Source organism: Sebastes fasciatus, chromosome 21 (assembly GCF_043250625.1).
Source record: "Sebastes fasciatus isolate fSebFas1 chromosome 21, fSebFas1.pri, whole genome shotgun sequence".
In the NCBI taxonomy this organism is placed as follows: domain Eukaryota; kingdom Metazoa; phylum Chordata; class Actinopteri; order Perciformes; family Sebastidae; genus Sebastes; species Sebastes fasciatus.
Genome location: NC_133815.1, coordinates 4,519,873 through 4,539,105, shown reverse-complemented (window position 1 = coordinate 4,539,105; position 19,233 = coordinate 4,519,873). Strand labels below are relative to the sequence as shown.

Below are 19,233 nucleotides of genomic sequence, written 5' to 3'. Positions count from 1 at the left end.
TACACCTCCAATTCTCCACCACTCTGTGAGGTGAAAGGGTTATTAAGTAATCTGTGACCTCAGATGGCAGCCAGGTGTGCCTTGACATCTTCAGATCTTACATCTGACCAGTTAAAACGCCTTGAGAGAGGACCAAGCGCTCTTTGCTGCATTGAACCTCTTTTTTGTGTTAAAAAACACACGAAAAAGCTGAAAATATTCATTCTCACTCCTGATAAACAACACAAAAATCATGACATATTTACAAATTAGTATGTTTAAAAAGCCAGAACTTGTAGCACTTGATTAACTGGTATTGATCAGCAGCCAAGACATATTATTGCCAGTATGACAACTCACTTATTTACCTTTTAAATTGCATCCACACCAGGTCACAGGTTACAGCACAGTCAACAGCTCTCGTGCTTAAATCCATTTGCGTGCTGCCACCCAGTGGTGGCGTGCAAAACAAAAAACACCTCAGCTGATGACCTCATTCATCCTCAGCTCCAGACAAAGACATAGAGGCAGTGGCACCTCTAATTCTGCAGCTTGCAGTGCGCAGCACTTTCCCCAATAAGGAGAGGTGACACCGTTATAGAGCGCTGGTATTTATGGATACACTTAAACCTTTGTTCTCGGTTGTGCTACATTTGTTCTTCTCCTGCAGCAGCGCTGGGAGCAGTCAGTCACTCTGTGCACTTCTATCTGATAGCATTGTCTCCTCTTGTCTGTGCACCCCAGGGCGACGTGGAACTTGAACCCTCCAGAGGTGCGAAATGCTCAGCTGCAGTACGCAGGCTGGGGACCCCAGGACCAGCAACTGGTAAGAACTACAATACCCATGAAGTCCTGTAGTCTCATCTCTGCCTGCTGAGCAGTGATGTTTCGAGGTTAAAGCGGCAGTAGGCAGAATATTTTTGGCATCATTTGGCAAAAAGTGCATAATAACCTTTCAGCATATTGTAATTCAAGTATTCTGAGAGATAACTAGACTTCTGCACCTCCTCATGGCTCTGTTTTCAGGCTTTAGAAAAACTAGCCTGTGACGGGAGACTTTGGCCAATCACAGGTCATTTCAGAGAGAGAGCGTTCCTATTGGCTGTCATTCAACGGAGGCAGCTGTCAATCACTCGCGAAGTCCGACCAAACGGTCAAACTAGGCAGCGCTGATCAAATATGAATCAATATTCTGTTACTGTAATGACTATTTCTCGCCTCAGATGTTTTCAGAAACATCTTGTAGTGCAGGGTTTAGCTGTAAAATTAGAAAGTTTGCTCCGGCTGGTGGGCGGTGCTTGGTATTTCCTCAACAGATGTCAACATGGCAGCAGGTTCACAAACTTTCTCATTTTATAGCTAAACAGTACAGTAAGATGTTTCTGAAAACATATAAGGTGAAAAATAGGCATGAGAGTAAAAGAATATCGATTAATATTTGATCAGCGCTGCCTAATTTGACCGTTTGATCGGAGTTCACGAGTGATTGACAGCTGCTCAGAGACTGCAAGGCCCCAGCTCGGCTCTGATTGGTTGTTTTCCTCCAGTCTGGGAAATCTTGCAGATGCCATTAGGAGGACACCGGAGGACACAGAGGCACATGATTTTTTTTACCTGTCTTATACTCTACTGTCAGGATTCAGAGTGACAGTTTTATAAAAATAACTTTTTTTATTATCATATTTGCTCCAATCTGCCTACTGCTGCTTTAAGATTCTAACCATCTATATTGTCTAAAATATAGCCATTGGAACTGGTCTTTTATGTGGAGCTTTGTCTTTGTCTTTAAGGGAATTTATTGCGGCCCCCTAATGGGAGGTTGTTGGAATGAGTGATGAAAGAGGTGTGAAAGGTGCTTGTGTTTATGTTTAAACCTGCATTCATTGATTTTTTTTTTTTTGGGCTACTTGGGTGCAGCACAACAAGCTGTGAACACAACATTGACAGATCATCATCTTAAAAAGTTGATAGTGTATATGTGGGCCATAAAATCAAAACACTGAGGTGAAAGATGCTAAAGGACTCTGCAGGGTGATAATTCTCTATGGATTCATCACTACGGTAGACAACATTTACATACGTGTGGTCATTTGATCTGTAGTTAATATAAAAAATGTTCTATCAGAGCAGCTGTGAGGTTACTTTGTTGGCAATTATGTGCATATGCCAATGTCAATCTTTATATAGATGCCAAATCCTTTGAAGGATGCAGCCCATGAAGGTGGGTCAATTACATAGAACAAAACTAATGATGCATTCAAGTGCCTCTTGTCAAATTACAAAGTCAGATATTTCAGGAAATTAACCTTAAACGGCTGAGTAAATATCTGTGGTGTAAAGGGACGAGTTCCATCGTACCTGAGGTTGCAGTCGAGATTTGTGACATTTCAATTGCACACGCAATTGACGACTGGCAAACTTCCATTAACCTGTAACCCCCTCTGATTCACAAGGCTGCTAACGAGGACAAACCGTGGAAGTTTATGTCTGACATCTGTTATTTACGCCCTCTATTGGCTTTTTTCATTGGTCCGCTTCATGTGATAGATTTACCAGCGATTGATGACCCCTTGAAAACAAATACCGGATAGATACTGCATGGTCACGTTACATTCTCTGACTTTTACGAGCTGTCCAGGTTTACCTGAATGCTGCATTTCATTGACCAACTGACCAGCTCACAAAGGGATACTGAGTGCAGCAAAGGATTCAAAGGTTGTCCTCCAAATTTGGTGGAAAGTGAGCTGCATTTTTTGGCCACATTTAGAAGAAAATGTGATGTGGACAAGGCCTTTTTGGTCTACAAATAACGAGGAAATTTAACAGAATCCAGCCATAGAATTAGGACTCTTTTATATTTCAGAGGCAGCCTTTTCATCAAGTTAATGAAATAGTATAAGTTTGAGTCCTTGAAAGCAGCACACAGAAACTGTTTTGTCCCTCAGGGTGCAAATCATCCTAATGATTCACTGAGATATCCCAGTAAACATATTTCAAATTAACACTATTGTTTGAATCACAAGACGCAATGGTCCTTTGCAACTCTTCCAAGATGAGTCATTTCCCGCCTCCATCATCACACAGTTGAACTTGTCAGAGCATTAATGAGCTTCGGCGTGTTGGTTTGCGGTGCAGACAGACTGTAAGTGATAACATCCTGCAGCACAATGCTATTAATTACCTGTTATCTTCTCAGTGGATTAATTAACGCAGTCGCTAGATTGATATAGCCTCAAGTTTCCCACCATTAGTCATGAAGTGGTTTTACTTCCATCAGGCGAGTTATGTTAGCGTGAAACTGAGCAGCAGCTGGTTTCCCTGAAGGTTCGGATGTCCTCTGTCGAAGAGGTGGAGGTTGAAGTGAGAGATGTCCGTCAGCTAAAACAAGCAAACGCAGTGTGCAAGCCAAGGCATGCGTCGTCATATTTAGACATCTAATATACATAAATCAACCCACCTGCGATCCTGTTCCCAAAGCCCTTATGCACTTAATTAAATCTCCTGTACTTTCCCATAGAGAATGAGCACATATTTACACTCACAAACACAGCTGTCCAGCCACATGTTAAGCTATTTGTTAGGCTAAAAAGTCAGTGTAATTGGGTAAATAAGTGGCGTCTTATTCTCACTGAGATACGTGTCTGCACAAAGATGTTTTGTACCGTTTGTTTTTCTGTGTAAAGCAAATCCCCCAGTTAATGGAAGAGCTTGATGCTCCCTGTAGACAGCTAATCATCTGCATGAGGCAGACACACATTCACACAATCTAAGTTTGGACGCTCAGCCCCAGAAGGCCTAACCTTTGTATTACATTAGAGAGAGAGAAAGAAGGTGTGTTTGTTTGTGTGTGAGAGAGACACCGAGATACAAACTCTGAGACTTTGTCCAAATCACCCATGAGTACATTTTGTCCCTAGTATGGATCAACTTCCTATAATGTATCTTGATAGCATCTTTCTTTAGACCGTTCCCACATTGCTGACAATCATATCTTTCAAACTAGGGTGACCATATGTTCAAAACCCCAAACCGGGACCCTTAAGTGTTCATGCGTCATGCACGTGCACATGTATGCACTTATGCATGCACCATAGGCGTTTTCATCAGGATGGGGAACAATTGTTTAAGCGCTTAGGACACCTACCAAGCTCCCCTTTAGCACCATGGACAGCGCAAACAAAACATTTGAATACTGTATAATAACTCAAAACAAAAGGATTGCATTGGTGTAATATATGGATTGATTGTCAGATACCTTTTAAAAGAAAACACAAGGTATTTGTCAGTGTGCACAAGCGCAGCCCGCCGGCTAAATGGATGACCTTGACACATTCTCTGCCAGCTATTGTATATTGCTATCTGACTGTCTTAATAGGATCTATTTATAACCGCACTTCACCAATTCCCTGGTGTGTTTTTGGTGCAAGAGTGTACAGCCATGCTAGTGGCTTTGTGAGGTAAGCTAAATGCTAGCATCATCCTGCAGTGTTGGCATATTGAGGTTTGCATGTTCACTGTCTTAGTTTAGCATGTTAGCGTGCTAAATAGCTCTAAACGCAAAGTACAGCTGAGGCTAAAAAAATTGGTGGAGTGTACCTTTAACACCACCTGAGTACACATTAATTTCACATTTTGGAGTTGTTTCCTTTAATTTGTTAAGTTTACATTCTCCTACTTAAACAGCACCATAGTGTTCTTGGTGAAGAAGTGAAAATTAATGAATATTCTCATTGTGTTCGTGCAATCTCGTTGCATGGCATCGTTCTCACCAGCCTAAAGGCCAAATCTCAATGTACACACTCACAGACTTTGAGGCGCGTTCCTGCAAAGTCCGTGAGGGTTTAGGGCTGTCCCACTGTCAAATCGTCTAATCTTTGAGGGCTCTCTCACAGACATTTTGAGCCCTTTATAAACACTTCCCATAAGTCCGCATTTCTGCAGACTTTGCTTGAGGGAATTCCCCACAAATCAGAGCATTGTGACGTTAAACACAGGGTTACCATGGTTGCCATGGGAAGCCAGAACATTACGGTTTTAAGATAGTACATAAAAAAAACACATGAAATGAGACGAATGCAATAAGACTATATCACACACCTGGTTTATTCATCAACCATTTCTTTTAATTTTGCTTCATGAAGTTTGACAAAAACAAATAAATAGTTTTTTTTCACAGTTACCTCTAGTCTCGTAAGACAAGAGCCTGGAAGATGTTCAAATAGGCAGTAAAAAATGTCATATAAAAACCCCAAATTGGCATCGTCAAGGTAACGTGATATGTCAAGTCCCTGAGGGTTCAGGGTTTAAGGCCTTAGGGGGGACATTGGGATTGGGCCAACAATTGTATAATCTCGTCCAAATATTTTCCCCGAGGATAAATGAGGAACCCAGCCATCACTGTCGGAGTTCTACCTTCCCTCAGAGAACGGGGCCAGGTCTTCTCTCTGTGCTGTGGCCTACATTAGCTTCTATACAGAGACTCCATCTGCTCCAAAGTGACTCCAAACCACATGGGCCCCCAGCTCGTGTTTCCTCAAGAGAAACTAATTTGACAGACTCTGTGTTACCTTCAAGGAGATGGAGGGTTTGCTGGAGAAACTTTTAGTTTTTAGACTAGTGTGTATGCTAAACGCCACAATGCTGAGTCACGGTGTATAGTAAAATATTGAAAAATGCTAAATCCATATGGCAGGTTCTTGTAGTGTAGTGTTGATCCTTTTTACAGTGTAGAAAGAAGTACAAAATCAGCATTCAGCATTCGTAGACAGCTACAGTATTGGATTTCCTGCTGCACATCGCCCCAGCATTTAGACCTCCCAGAGTGAATATTTTTTGGAGAATCATTCACAAACTGATACCGTGATAGCAGCTCGGGGCCAAGAGATTCCCTAATCCTTGAGATCCTGAGCAAACCCTTTTCTGTAATAGCCTGAGATTGATTTCAGCATGGCATTAAGGTTGTAACATTTTAAAATTCCAGCCCCAAGAGCCGCCCGCCCTATCACGCTCACCGTGGGTGCTGATGATCTATTATTCTCTGTAATGAAAGGGTTGACCTTCAGTTATCTTGAAAGCTCTGCAGGCCTGTAGAGGAGAGCGTCAAAGTCAGAATTTGGTCCCACGGTTTGCCATCTTTAACAGAAATTGAAAAGACTTTCCTTTTGTCGAAATCTTTGGTTTCCATCTCATAAAAAAGGTGCTATTGCCAAAATGTGCACTCTCTTGTGTGTGACGGGTGAAAAAGCACCATGCTAATGTGTGTTTCGACCCCTGGGTTGATTTTAGCTGTGATAGCACGACTTCTGCCTCACCCAGGTCTCCCACCTGCGATAAAACGTGTCAGTATAAATACCAGACTCTACTCAGGTTTCCTCTTGTGAGTGATTATAATAATAATGCAACGGCTTATTCACAATAAGGAAATTCCCTGTAGGAAGGCTGTGAGTCAGGGTCAGCTACATATCAGCGTCCGTAAAGCTGGAAGGGATCCAGTGTTTTGCAGGATGGGAGCTGCTTGAAAAGAGGCTCTTATTGTGGTTTTTTTTTCAGTTTGTCTATTGTTTGGCCTTTCCAAAATGTGATTAAAATCTACTTCCTCTCTCTCTGGCTCTTGTAGATCTTCGTTTTCGAGAACAACATCTACTATCGCTCCAGGGTGGACAACCGCTCCATTCGTCTGGTGTCTACTGGCAAGGAGGGCGTCATCTTCAATGGGCTCAGTGATTGGCTCTATGAAGGTAAAGCAGGAAAAAAAATTTGCCATTGAAGGAAAAATTTGACTTATGGGGAATTACACTTATTTGCTTTCTTGCTCGATGAGAAGATTTATACCACTTTCATATCTGTCTGTTGAATATGAAGCTAGAACCAAAGCCTGTTGAAAGAGGCTGGGACACGGGTTTTGGGGTATGGGGTATAACACATGTGTAGTGTAACTGGAGCTGCGCTTGTGTGTTGTGATTGGTTCAATTTAGGTGAGTGCAGACCAGGTTTTACTGCGAATGTTTTGTACCCCAAAGATACGACGTGTTGATGACGCATGACGTCTCCTCTTTCCACCCTCCTTCGCTAGAACCAGGAAACATTTTCCAGTATTTATGCTAAGCTTATGTGCCCGTCTTCTATTTCCTGTACTACCCAAGATGTTGAACTATTCCTTTAAAGTGACAACTTGGCTTTATGGGGACTTTTCTGTATGTATTTCTATGTATACTTACCCCCAGAGGTATTTAGCCAGGCATTACTTTGCAAGGTTTTCAGACTGGAAATGGGGGAATGGGTAGCCTGGCTTTTGTCAACCTGCAGCTCCAAAGCTCATGAATTAGAGACTCCAGGAAGTCACCGCCCCCAGCCAAGAAATAGTCCCCCACATAACCCCACAAAAATTTGCAAATTGTATTTTCTACAGTTTGATTTTTGTATGAATTAAACAAACGAGGTGCTGATGAGCAGATTGACAGAGCCAGGCTAGCTTTTTCTACCCGTTTCCAGTCTTTATGCTAAGCTAAGCTAAGAGTGTATTATACATTCTCTCATCTAACTCTTGGCAAGAAAGCAAATTTCCCAAAATGTAGAAGTATTCCGTTGATCAGGTGACCATTGTCTCTGAAGTCACTAAAGGCCAATGGTGCCCAACCTCAAGGTAAAGACCCCTCAAAGGCGTCATGGCGTGATTTAGAGGATAGAAAAGAAGACAAAACAATGTATTTGTCCTCTCTTTTTGCTTTGGTTGAACTGTCACCAATCATATATGCAATATATAATATAATGTATCGACAAAGCTTCATTTTAAATCGCCATAAAAGGTAAAAAGGTTAAGAACTACTGACTATATAGAATAGGTAACCTTTAAGTGAAAATATATAAAGTGAACCTCTTTCTTCGCTCTATCCCATTACTTTAATTTGAACACTCCGCAGTTACCCGTGTATTAGCGAGTAATGACATGAGACAGTATGCCTCCCCAGCGGCTGCATCCACATTAGTATTTTTGGCGTGTAGCTCTTGATTTCTTGCAGGTAAATTAAGAGTGGAAAGTCTGTCAATTTGCTTCTGCTTTACACAGCCCCCCGAAAATGAATGAATGTTCTACATCAGTTGATTTGCATTAATTCAGCGCCGCCGTATGTTGAACACACTCTGATACAGATGTCACGGTGCTCTCCGAGCGTCAACGCCACCGATCAAAGCTCACCTGTATGCCTTGCAGTAAAAAAAAAAAAAAACATGGCCGGCTGCTGTGTTTGAGTTCAACTAATGAATTTATATCCGCTGCGCTGGGTGCACTCTCTGCTCCAGTGGAACTGTGTTTTAATAACAGAGCGAGAGGGAGTTGGGGAGCGGCAAGCACATAAGATATAGAGATAGCGGAAATAGAGACAGGCTGTGATATACTGCACGATGTTAATCCTCGAGTGACACTATAAAACAAAACATATCTGTTTGATACTGTGAATGGCTGCCACCTAGGAGGCCTGTGAGGATTTAGAAGCTGTGACGCAGAGGTTATCTGAGGTCGCCGGTGCACCAGGACAAGAGCTGTGTGGCTGTTTCCTCTCCAGTGCTGGCCTGTTTTTATTTAATTTTGTCAACCCACGCCTCCTCTTATCTCTGCATTAGCCGGGCTGACATTTGAAACCGCGTCCATCCTTCAAGAGCAATATCCATTCTCAGCCATTTAAAGATTAATCAGAGTGTTAATCTGACTCATATTTATTTATACGCTGCTGAAGGCCTGGTCATTTACACTCATCATTTATTGCAGGATAAATCTTTCATTGAGAGATAAAACACAGAATGAGCTTCATAATGTTGAGATAAAAGTGAACAACACAATTGTATTGTGTTTATTCCTGCACATAACGTTCCACTAGATAGCGTGATGCGATGGCATGTTGAGATTCTTCCAGTCCGTTTCATTATCTTAAGATATCATATTGTAGAATATTTGGTGCTTATCTTTACTTTTTTTTTTGTTGCCTGTTATCATGAAATATTTACTTATCCAATTCAAATTAATTCAAGATATCAGACATCATTTTAATTTGAGATATCATACAGTAAGCCTATCTTAAATTAATTACATTACAATTAATATTAGATTATTATCGAGATACATTAATATTGTATTTAAGGAAAAAACTAGTAATTATTAATCATGGTTGCTTTGTTTTTCTGTAGTAGTTGGCTAGTTAAGTATAGTTCCACTCAGTTGCCAATTTATTGGGTGAATCAACACCAATGAAACGAGGGTACGGTTTAGTGCAGGATTGTTGTATTAGACTGCATTAGTTTTAGCTAGGTGTACCTAATAAACTGGCAACTGAAATCAATGAGGATAAAGTCAAACCATTTTTTTAAAGGTGCTCTTACGAAATTAAGAGCATTTCTATTGCCTCCACACGCCTCTCAACGTGGCGACTGCTGAGCCAACAGCTTGCAGCTAATGGTGCTAACAGCGTTAACAGTGCTAACAGCGACAACAGTGTTAACCTGAGGGGAACCAAAGGGTGGGTGCTACTCTTCCGTGATGACGCTGTCGGTCGGGAAAGCATTATCAGCTGTAAAGGCTGTATGAGTGCAGTGCAGAGCGGCGGCCGTGAGCTAGCCAGTGGGGCATGATCACATGTGAGAAGCTCGGATTACAACACGCATAGAGGGAGGGAGACTTCATTCTCTGCTCTAGTAGACATTACTCCTCTATATCTTTACATAGCAAATAGCTGTTTGCTGCTATCTTAATGCTCCGAATATCTTATAGAGAACCTTTAAATGTTATTAAAAGTCAGAAATGATGCAAATCACAAAGTAAGGAAAAGAGGTTGGGGTACAGTAAAAACACCAAAAAATAATGTAACTTAATTACAGTATAACGTCTTCCCCACCAGAGCTATTAGGACACATATTATGCTACATAATTGAATGATATTTCCACTTTTTATGCTGTCTCCTGTTTCGGCTTGCCAATGCCTCCTGTGCACAAAGCCAGTTCCATAAAGACATTTTTTTTTTACCTGCACACAGCCCTGACCTGAACCCCGTCCATCCAGTACCTCATAGATGAATTGGAACACTGACTGTGAGCCTTATCAAAGGCCAACGTCACTGACGCTCTTGTGGCTGAATGGAAGCAAATCCCTGCAGACAGGTCCCTGAATATTGTGGAAAACCTTCCCTAAAGAGTGGAGGACGTTATAGCAGCACTTTTATGCCCATCATTTTAGAATGAGATGTCATATATGGTATAATAATGTTTTTATCTATTTTCGCTAATACACTAAAAATCCTTTCATTTCTATTAATGATTACTCCATTTAGAAAGAAAAAAAACAGTCTGTAAGCCTGTAAATAGATTTGGCGCTGGCCCAGTGGTGATGCCATCATCTGCAGGGGAGCTTAGAAGCAGCGCCAGGTTGTGTAATATTTACATTCATCAGTGGGACCGTAAGGCAGCAGATTTTCCATGCTAATGACTCAGGCTCTGCTCTGGCCAAGGTTAAGCTGAGGCTCAGACTGCCGCAGAGGAGAAATGAGGTCTTGAGCTCTGTCTGTCGCTGAGCGGCAGATTTGATGCTGAGGGGTGAAAGGTTGGCAAATAATCTCCCGGGCTTGAATATCCTCTGGCTTGCATTGCTGTCTTAATCCATGAGTGTGTGTGTGTGTGTGTGTGTGTGTGTGTGTGTGTGTGTGTTTGTAGTGTGCATGCAGGAGAGACATAAAGAGACGGGAGGAAAAAAAGTTAAATTAAAGAGACGCAGCCACGAACCCCGTCGGCTGTGTGTAATAGTCCAAAACGCCTCAGGAGAGTCTCAAGTGTTCTGTCATCTGTCGGCTGTGTGATTATTGAGGCTGTACTGATACTGACACATCCTGCAGTGTGACGCAGCCCGAGGAAACAGCTGTTTATTGGGCTCTGGTGCGGCGAGATAAAAAACCAGGCGTCGCTTTGATTTGACTCATGTTTGCCCCATAGATGTTTGGCTAGATGACTGTTTGCATCGCGAGGCTTGTTCGCAGGGTTGTGTCTGTTTATCGCTCTGTTTGTGGCTGAGCCTGCGGCGCCCGGAGTAACCACATAATCAACACTTGTGCGCTGGAAACGGAAAGATTAATAAAGGGACTAAAAATGTTGTTTTTTAGTTTGGTGTGAATACAAGCTGAGACTGATGTGAGACACTGAGTTGGAAATAGCTTTGTGGAACTTTTTTAGTGCATCAAAGCAGCCTGGAGATTGTCACAAAAATCTGGTTTGGGAAATTCAGTGTCCGTCTTCTCAGCGTGCAAGAAACTTAATGATGTTTTGTAAGATAGATACCAATATCTATTTCTGTGATATTGTCATTGTATGATACTGAGTTACTGGTAAACACAATTGTCTTGTTCTGTTCTCCACAAAACTGTGCATTGACAGTTATATCAACATAAATAAAATCTTTGGGGCTTGCATTTTGAATTATCTGGAGAATTAATGGAGCTAAATGCTTGCAGGTTAGAAATAAATATCTTTTATTGCCTATCGATATACTATTAAACGATCGTGATTCAAGGTTGTGATGGAAGAGAGGTTTGTTTGTAAAAGAAAGGGAAATACCTTGCTGATCTGGGAAGGAAACAACATGCATGGCTGTACAGTCAAAGGAACGTGTCACCAAGCTCCAAAAACGCTGTACCTTACATTTCCCATGATGCATATCAATAACGTCTTTGATTTGACCCCTCCCCTGCCTCTTAAATGCCTTCTACTTTGAAATCCCACAGTTTGTAACATTAAGTTTATGACATTATTCTACTGTTTTCAAAGGCTGAGTGGGACTTTTTTTGACGAGTAAACTTAACTTCATATATAAAAATTGATGTCCCACCTATTTTCCCTTTTTTGTGTTTCTAAGTGGTTAATGGGGACAGCATTTTTTTAAATGGTCCAGTATTTAGGGATAACAATGTAACTTAAAGCCGTGAAACAAGCCGCTAGGGCAAGTGAGCAGCTTCAGCGTAACGTTACGTTTACTAAAAGTGCTTCTTTTTGCCGCCAACAGACTCAGATTGTTAAAAAAGTTTTTCTTACCTTTCGCTTGATCTGGTCTGTTTGTTATTGTGTCCAAGTCCAGCTCAAGGACAAGTCTCTCTCTTGTGAAATCTGAATATTGTGCAGCAAGAGGTCCCACTCTGTATGGCATTCTTCCTCTGTGGGTTAGAGCACCCACAGGAGCACCTCCTGTCACCCAGGCTTCACAGCCTTGCAGTAGCTGGTTCACCCTCCTGAATATTCTACGTTGTCTTCCGGCAACACGTCACCTCACCAGATTTCCAAACGAGACTTCTCCTTGAGCGAGACTCTTTCCATAATGTTGTCAGACATTTATAATAACAATCAGAGCCTGTCATGGCAAAAAAAAAGCATTTGTAGTGGACGTAAATGACGGTGCCAGCTTGCCCCAATAGGATTACACTGCAGCCCATTAGCAGCTGCCGTCTACAGCGCTCTCCCTCAATACTGGAACAATTTCACAAATTGTTATCCCTATTAGTCAGTTAGACTCAAAAACATGGGAAAATAGGGTCCAGGTTGAAAATACTGAAGTTACCATTTAAGTTGCAACTACTTAACACCAGAGAGGGAGACCAAAAATCTTTCAGGAATAATTGGTCTGTGGTCTCACTGCAGGGTCAACGTATACACAGGGGCTACATCCTCCAATGCTTTTTCTTTCCTCCTCTTGTTTGCTTAATATAGACCTGCATAAAAAAAAAAACTCACTATAATAGCATTGTCTTCCTGCGTCATCTACCAATGTTGTCTTTGGATGAAGCCACAAAGTCTCTGAAGATGCTCAGATTAATCTCACCTCACTCTGTCATGTGCTTTTCTATTCCTGCTTAATTATCACTTGCACCGTCACCTCAGTCGGCGCCGTGGTAATTGTACTGTATTTAATAGTAACAGCTGTTTCGCTGACATGTTTTTTTTGGCATGTTGGGTGGAAAACTAGACTGTTGTGTCATCTAACAAACCTGCTTGTCAGTGAGGCCGGGAGGAGGGTGTGTCTCTGCTGTCAAACTTCAGTTACAGTTAAATACTGTAATACTCAGTTAGCCAGGATTTAGTTGTGTCTTGTGGTAGAGGTGACCTTAGGATTGATGCAATTGTTTCCTATGAATTAGTGGGGTGGACTACAGGCTATAGATATTCAGAGGACTCCAAAAAACGTTGAATTATTGGCCTAAAAATCTGCATTAGACACTAAAAACCTGCATTTCTTTCTGTGCTATATAGCTGCTCTACTTTATAGTTTTAGAACGAGACACTGCTGCCCTCTGTTGAAAACATGTGGAAACTTGATAATTCTGTCCATTCCTGGTGCATTAATTCTACCATATGGCTCGTATCCACAATAGGCATATGTCTTTTTAGTATTATATCTTCTAATAGCAAGAAATGAACTAAATGCCACCGGCAATGTTTGATTTTCTTCTTTTTTTTCTCATTAGTTCAGCCTGCGTGTATCTGCACTCATTATTTCCCATTGGCCACTTGACTCATGGTATCTCATGCATTAATAATGTCCTTTACTCAGTGAATAATGTAGTTTGCACAGCAGGACGGAGACGAACATGGAGAGAGGAGATGAGTCTCAGACAGCTCACCTTGGTAATCATCACAATGAGGCGGCTGGGAAACGAAAGAGACGCAATTTCACTACTTAAGAGAGAGAAAATGAAGAGATGGCTCATCAAAAGTAGTTCACTTATTACTCTCTTTTGTTGCCTCACTTTCCTTTGTTATCACGCACATATCAGGACGCTTCTAGAAACTTAAACTACTTTCTCCTTGACTAGCCAAGGTGACTGGGCGTCCCCAGCCGAGCGGATCCGACAGCCCGGCGGTTCCACTCCACGTGGAAAGCTTTTTAAGCTGCCGCTGGTGAAGTCAGCAGGCAGCGGCAGAACTAGCCATGCGGGAAATCATTTTTATTTTTTTTTTACCATCATTTGCAAGTGCAGTGTAATGCTGTGCTGTGCTGCTCTGTTCATCATCAGACAGTGAGATCCAATCATTCCCCACTGAGCTGTGCCAGCAGGGTGCAGGTGGACACACCAGGCAGGCAGAGAGAGCAAAGACAAACTGGACTAAATGCTACTATTAAGCCAATTTCTCCTCATGTCACTGGCATAGAGATGCGTGGCGTTATAATTAGTTTAGCAGTGTCCAGCAGTGACAAGATACTACAGGCGCAATTACTTCTGCAGAACTGCATTAGAGAACAAATGTATATAAGCGTCTGTACTGAGGCTGTTTGTCAAATGATGCCGCATATCAAGTAATTCCACCAAGCATGCACAGTTAATGAAAATGCTAATTGGTAGTTGATGTCTGTTAATTCCCTGAAGCCAGCACCCAGTCCCACAGATAAACAGCATTAATGAAATTTTAATTGCAAAAGTTGGTAGAAATGTAGCTGTTGGCATGCAGTAACAACGAGTTAAGACTGTTTCCAACGCCGTCTGCGTCGTCGCCGCAGACTTAATGATGAAGTAAAATTGTCACGGCCATGCATTATGTTGTCAAAAAGTTCCCTCAGTGAGATTTTATTTGCATAATTTCTTAATAACTCACCGGGTGTTGACAGAGGAGTTTGTGTGTGTAGCAGAAGAGATGAAGGACCTGGACTGCTTTTATCCTCCATTATTTTCTCTGGCTGTTGAGCAACAGTGTGAGAGATTGCAACATGATTTTAAATACACACACCTGCACGCAGAGGGGTCTCGAGGGAACCCTCTCGGTCGCGAGTCTGAAATGAGTTGACGTGAGTTTCTTGCTGAAAATGGTACACGCACACACACACACATATACTGAGAGGTAGCGACAACCCAGAAACTAAAGTTTTCTGTGAAGCACACTGTGGTGAAAAATTGCTGTTTGGTTCATTTCTAGGAAATCTGACCGAGTTCTATTTTGGTCGATAGGCTGTACTGAGATTAAAAGCTGTTGAAAAGCTTGTGATTTATGACCTGAACATTTGGTACTTGGTGTGTTTTTGTGTTTAGCTTTAAGAGAGAGATATACAGAGTGAGCAGTGGTGGAATGTAACTAAGTACAGTTGCTTTTTGCACTTTACTTGAGTATTTCCGTTTTCTGCTACTTTTGCCCCAATACGTCTCAGAGGAAAATATTGTACTTTTTTACTGCGCCACATTTATCTGACAGCTTTCGTTACTTATTTAGAGTGAGTGAAAGAGTTATATATATTTATATATATAGCTAACAGGTCAGGCAAGATTTAGCACAGTTACAGTATTGCTGATAGGGCACATTTTCTGCCACTTTGAAGTGATTTTAAGATCACTTTTGTACTTTAATTAGGGGAATTCTATAACTATTGATTTTTTTTTCTAATTAAATGGTTTGTGACGAACTGGCATTTTCTTCTGGTACTAGGTACCGTGGGTTTTGTCACTTTGACACTACATATTTTGACTGTTGTATAATCAAAAACTTAACATCCATAAATTCATTCATGCATGACTAATTTAATGAGTTTCTGTGAACAGAGCGCAATGCAATACAAAGAGTACTCCTAATGTTAAAACATTTAATACATTTTTAAAATACATTTTCCCCACAACACCTGTTAATTTCTAACCCTGACAAGCGACATCAGTGTGATTATGTTGGCCTGCAGCCATGTAATTAACTCATGTCTCTGCTGTGTGAGTTTTTTTTATAATTCGCTTTTATTATGATTGATGGTCATTCTGTTGTTACTCTTCCAGAGGAGATTTTCCAGTCCCACATTGCCCATTGGTGGTCTCCAGATGGTGCCAGGTTAGCGTACGCCACCATCAATGACACCCTGGTGCCCAGGATGGAGCTGCCCATGTTTACGGGCACACCCTACCCAATGGGGAAAGAGTACCACTACCCTAAGGTGCACAGCTTGATCCTCAACACTTTAGACTAATTTCTTTAGATGTTAGATGTTATATCATTTAAACTGTCTCCTCTTTCCTCGTCCCATTCAGGCCGGTGAGGAGAACCCAGTTATCACTCTGTATGTTGTGAACCTTAACGGTCCTCTTCACACCATCGAGATGAGGAGACCTGATGATCCCAGGATGGGGTGAGGCGTGCAAACTGTCAACCAATCAATCTCTCCACTCTGTCAAATGATGCACATTTTACACCTTCTGCATTTGTACTGTAAATGTACATATTTAATTCATATTCACATATTCTGTCACGTGTGTAATCTCTCTCCATGTATTCATTTTCTGATGCTACATCTTTTAATTTCCCGAGCAAAGTTTCTGTTTCTCCAGCAACACATTTTTACTTAATGCGGTTCCATGTTGAGTTCCATCAAGTTTAATTCCCCCATTTGCTCTGTTCGTATTTATACCCAATCTTTTATTCCTCCTTTGCTGTGGCTCATTATATGCTGCTCTGATATCTCGGTTTTTCTGCAAGAGATCATTAATGTTTCATGCCTTTTTTTTATAATATGCAATTAGTAAACGGAAACATTTTCCAACATTTTATCTCAGCAATTGGTCATTTACCCTCTGACAACGCTGGTTTGCAAACCTTGCAATGCAATTATTTCTCTGTGTTTTTCAGTGAGTACTATGTGACCATGGTGAAATGGGCCACCACCACCAAACTGGCCATCAACTGGCTGAACAGAGCCCAGAACATCTCTATACTCACACTGTGTGAGGCCACAACGGGGGTCTGCACTAAGGTCAGTGTGTATATAGTATGTGTGCTGTATGTATCAAAGGCGCTCTGGGCTGTTTTCATACACTTACTAAAACCTGTCAACCTGTTCCTACAGAAACATGAGGATGAAAGTGAAGGATGGCTGCACAGGCAGGTGAGAATATTGACACGCATGTATATTTGAAGTTGTTGATTAAGTTGAACTTGCTTAGATTTAACTCTTACGTAGTGGAATTGGGTTTAGATTTTGTTTATACTCTTACCTGATGAGATTTGAATGATCTCTTCTGTGTCCTCAGAATGAGAAGCCTCTTTTTTCCAAAGATGGGCTGAAGCTGTTCTTCACCCGCGCCATTCCTCAAGGAGGCAGGGGCAAGTTCTTCCACATCTCCATGTCCATCTCCCAGGTAAGACATTATTTATGTATACAGTATTATTTAGAGTCAGTAAACATTTATCGCATGTTTATTATTCAGTGTGTTTCCTTATAAATAATCCTGACAGTGACTTATTCAAAAGTGTGATTTATAAGCTTATGAAGAGTGAGTGTTTGAATGTTGCAGCTAAACTTGCAGTTAAACTACACTTTTGTTGTCTTGATATGCACCTGGTCATCATATATCTGTTTATCTCCAAAGCCCAACACCAGTACAGACACACTGCAGTCCATCACGTCCGGAGACTGGGATGTCACCCAAGTCCTGGCCTATAATGAGGACAGCCAATTGATGTGAGCCCCCACGAACAAACCAGCATCACCACCACACTCACAGAAAAAAAAACGACAACAGTATAATTCTGTAGTAGTGTTATGTAGTTACACATTGTTTAATTCTGAGCAAACAAAAGTCACATGAAAGGAAGCACTAGCTTTGTCAAGCTGTCATCCTGTTAGAGATTTGGCCTGAAGGGGCATCAAAAATAAATGTGTTTCTACTCTCTATAACGTTAGCTCAACATGATGAACATGTCAGTCGTCTTAATGAGGAAACATGATGTGACACATGAGGAAATAGCTGGCATGAGCAGCACGCTCAGCTCCAACACTAAAGAAGATGACAATAACAATTATTGTTTTTAATTAAAAAACATCTTTTAAACTTGTTTTAGTGTGAATCCTTTCAAATATGTTTTCGTCATTCTAACATATAGTGTTGGACAAAATACCAATTAGCTATATATAATAACAACTTAAAACGTTCATGTACATGTGTTTGCTATTTCAGCAAAATCACTGGGGTTGCATTCGAAATTCCAGACTAATATGCTATTGAGTACGCTAAAACAGTATGCCAGATATTTTAGTATGCCTGAAACCTTAGTATGAAGCCAATAGTATGCAAATTGTATTACCGGTGAAATATTACAGTATGCAAACACTGGATACTACACCGGCATAAATATCCCAAAATGAAATGCGGTAATAATGACAACGTTCATAACAGACAATGGCCGACAGCTCTGTAACGTCAATAATGCTTCAGTTTAAGTGTAGGTTTAAAATTCCACTTTGCTATAGGCATAATATAATTCTTTAAAATTACTTTCACACAAATCCTTGTTTGGCCACGAGGTTGGCACGGGTTACCATGGTTACCCAAGATACATACTACTGTTTATTCACAGAAAAGTATGTTGCACATATTCAGTATGTAGTGTATAGTATGTGATTATGGACGCACACATAGACTTGTTTTTTGCAGAGAGACAATGAGTTGAATGTTTCAGCACCACGAACAGAGACATTTGTAGGGTTTCTCTGTTTCCCAGCATTTGGATGCTTCAGTACCATTGGACATAGCACAGTGAATCAGATTGTTGCTCTTCCAACAGGCAAATGACCCTGTTTATTGTCAAGATGTACACTGATTACGATCCGTTTATAGCCCTGATGGTACATTTTGAGAGAGCAACTAAACTTATCGCCTGTTGTGGTGAGCGTCGTGTTCCTCTTCCAGCTCGTACAGTTCCACCCAATAAACCGCTCGAAATGTGCTCGGTGTAAAAACACCCTGCGTCTCTGTTGCACCCGTGAGGATTGTTGTGACTCATCCCCATCACTCCCAGATCATTTCACACCCACACTCCCAGGCCACGAGGCAACTGTGATCTGACTAACATGATCTCACATATGCACAGCTGCATTTGCGCACACAAACCTATAGAAAAAACACAGTTTCTCATTGTTCCTGGTGTTGAAGTGACTTGAAAAACTCACCCAAAAACCTATTTCCCATGGGGGTAAGATTTGGCCTACTTCTCTTCTAAAAGGATCCATCCCCTCTTTTTTTTCCCCCCATCATTTATTTATGAAACATCTATTCTAGTGAGTAGTTGGGGCACTGCTTGTGTGTTCCAGGTGCTTTTTTTTCCACTCCCCAAGCTGAGTGGTGAACACGTTATAGCCAAACTCAAATCTGCTGCCATGACGTTCTTTTTCTCTCTTATATTAATGTAGATACTTCTTGAGCACTGAGGATGGTCCGAAGAGAAGACATTTGTACAGGTAACGGCTGTTCTCTGTATTATATTTTCTG

General features: G+C 41.3%; 1 protein-coding gene across 5 annotated transcripts in view; it reads left to right on the top strand.

Annotated features, from left to right (window-relative positions):
• LOC141759794 (A-type potassium channel modulatory protein DPP6-like) overlaps positions 1-19,233 on the top strand; it is a 247,028-nt gene that overhangs the window by 212,357 nt on the left and 15,438 nt on the right. For all 5 annotated transcript variants that reach the window (XM_074622183.1, XM_074622184.1, XM_074622186.1 and 2 more), the window contains 9 exons: positions 724-805; positions 6,596-6,716; positions 15,751-15,905; positions 16,000-16,097; positions 16,595-16,718; positions 16,812-16,850; positions 16,996-17,103; positions 17,335-17,426; positions 19,155-19,202. In XM_074622183.1, the coding sequence (XP_074478284.1) occupies positions 724-805; positions 6,596-6,716; positions 15,751-15,905; positions 16,000-16,097; positions 16,595-16,718; positions 16,812-16,850; positions 16,996-17,103; positions 17,335-17,426; positions 19,155-19,202 (867 nt within the window). The remainder of the gene's footprint in view (positions 1-723; positions 806-6,595; positions 6,717-15,750; positions 15,906-15,999; positions 16,098-16,594; positions 16,719-16,811; positions 16,851-16,995; positions 17,104-17,334; positions 17,427-19,154; positions 19,203-19,233) is intronic.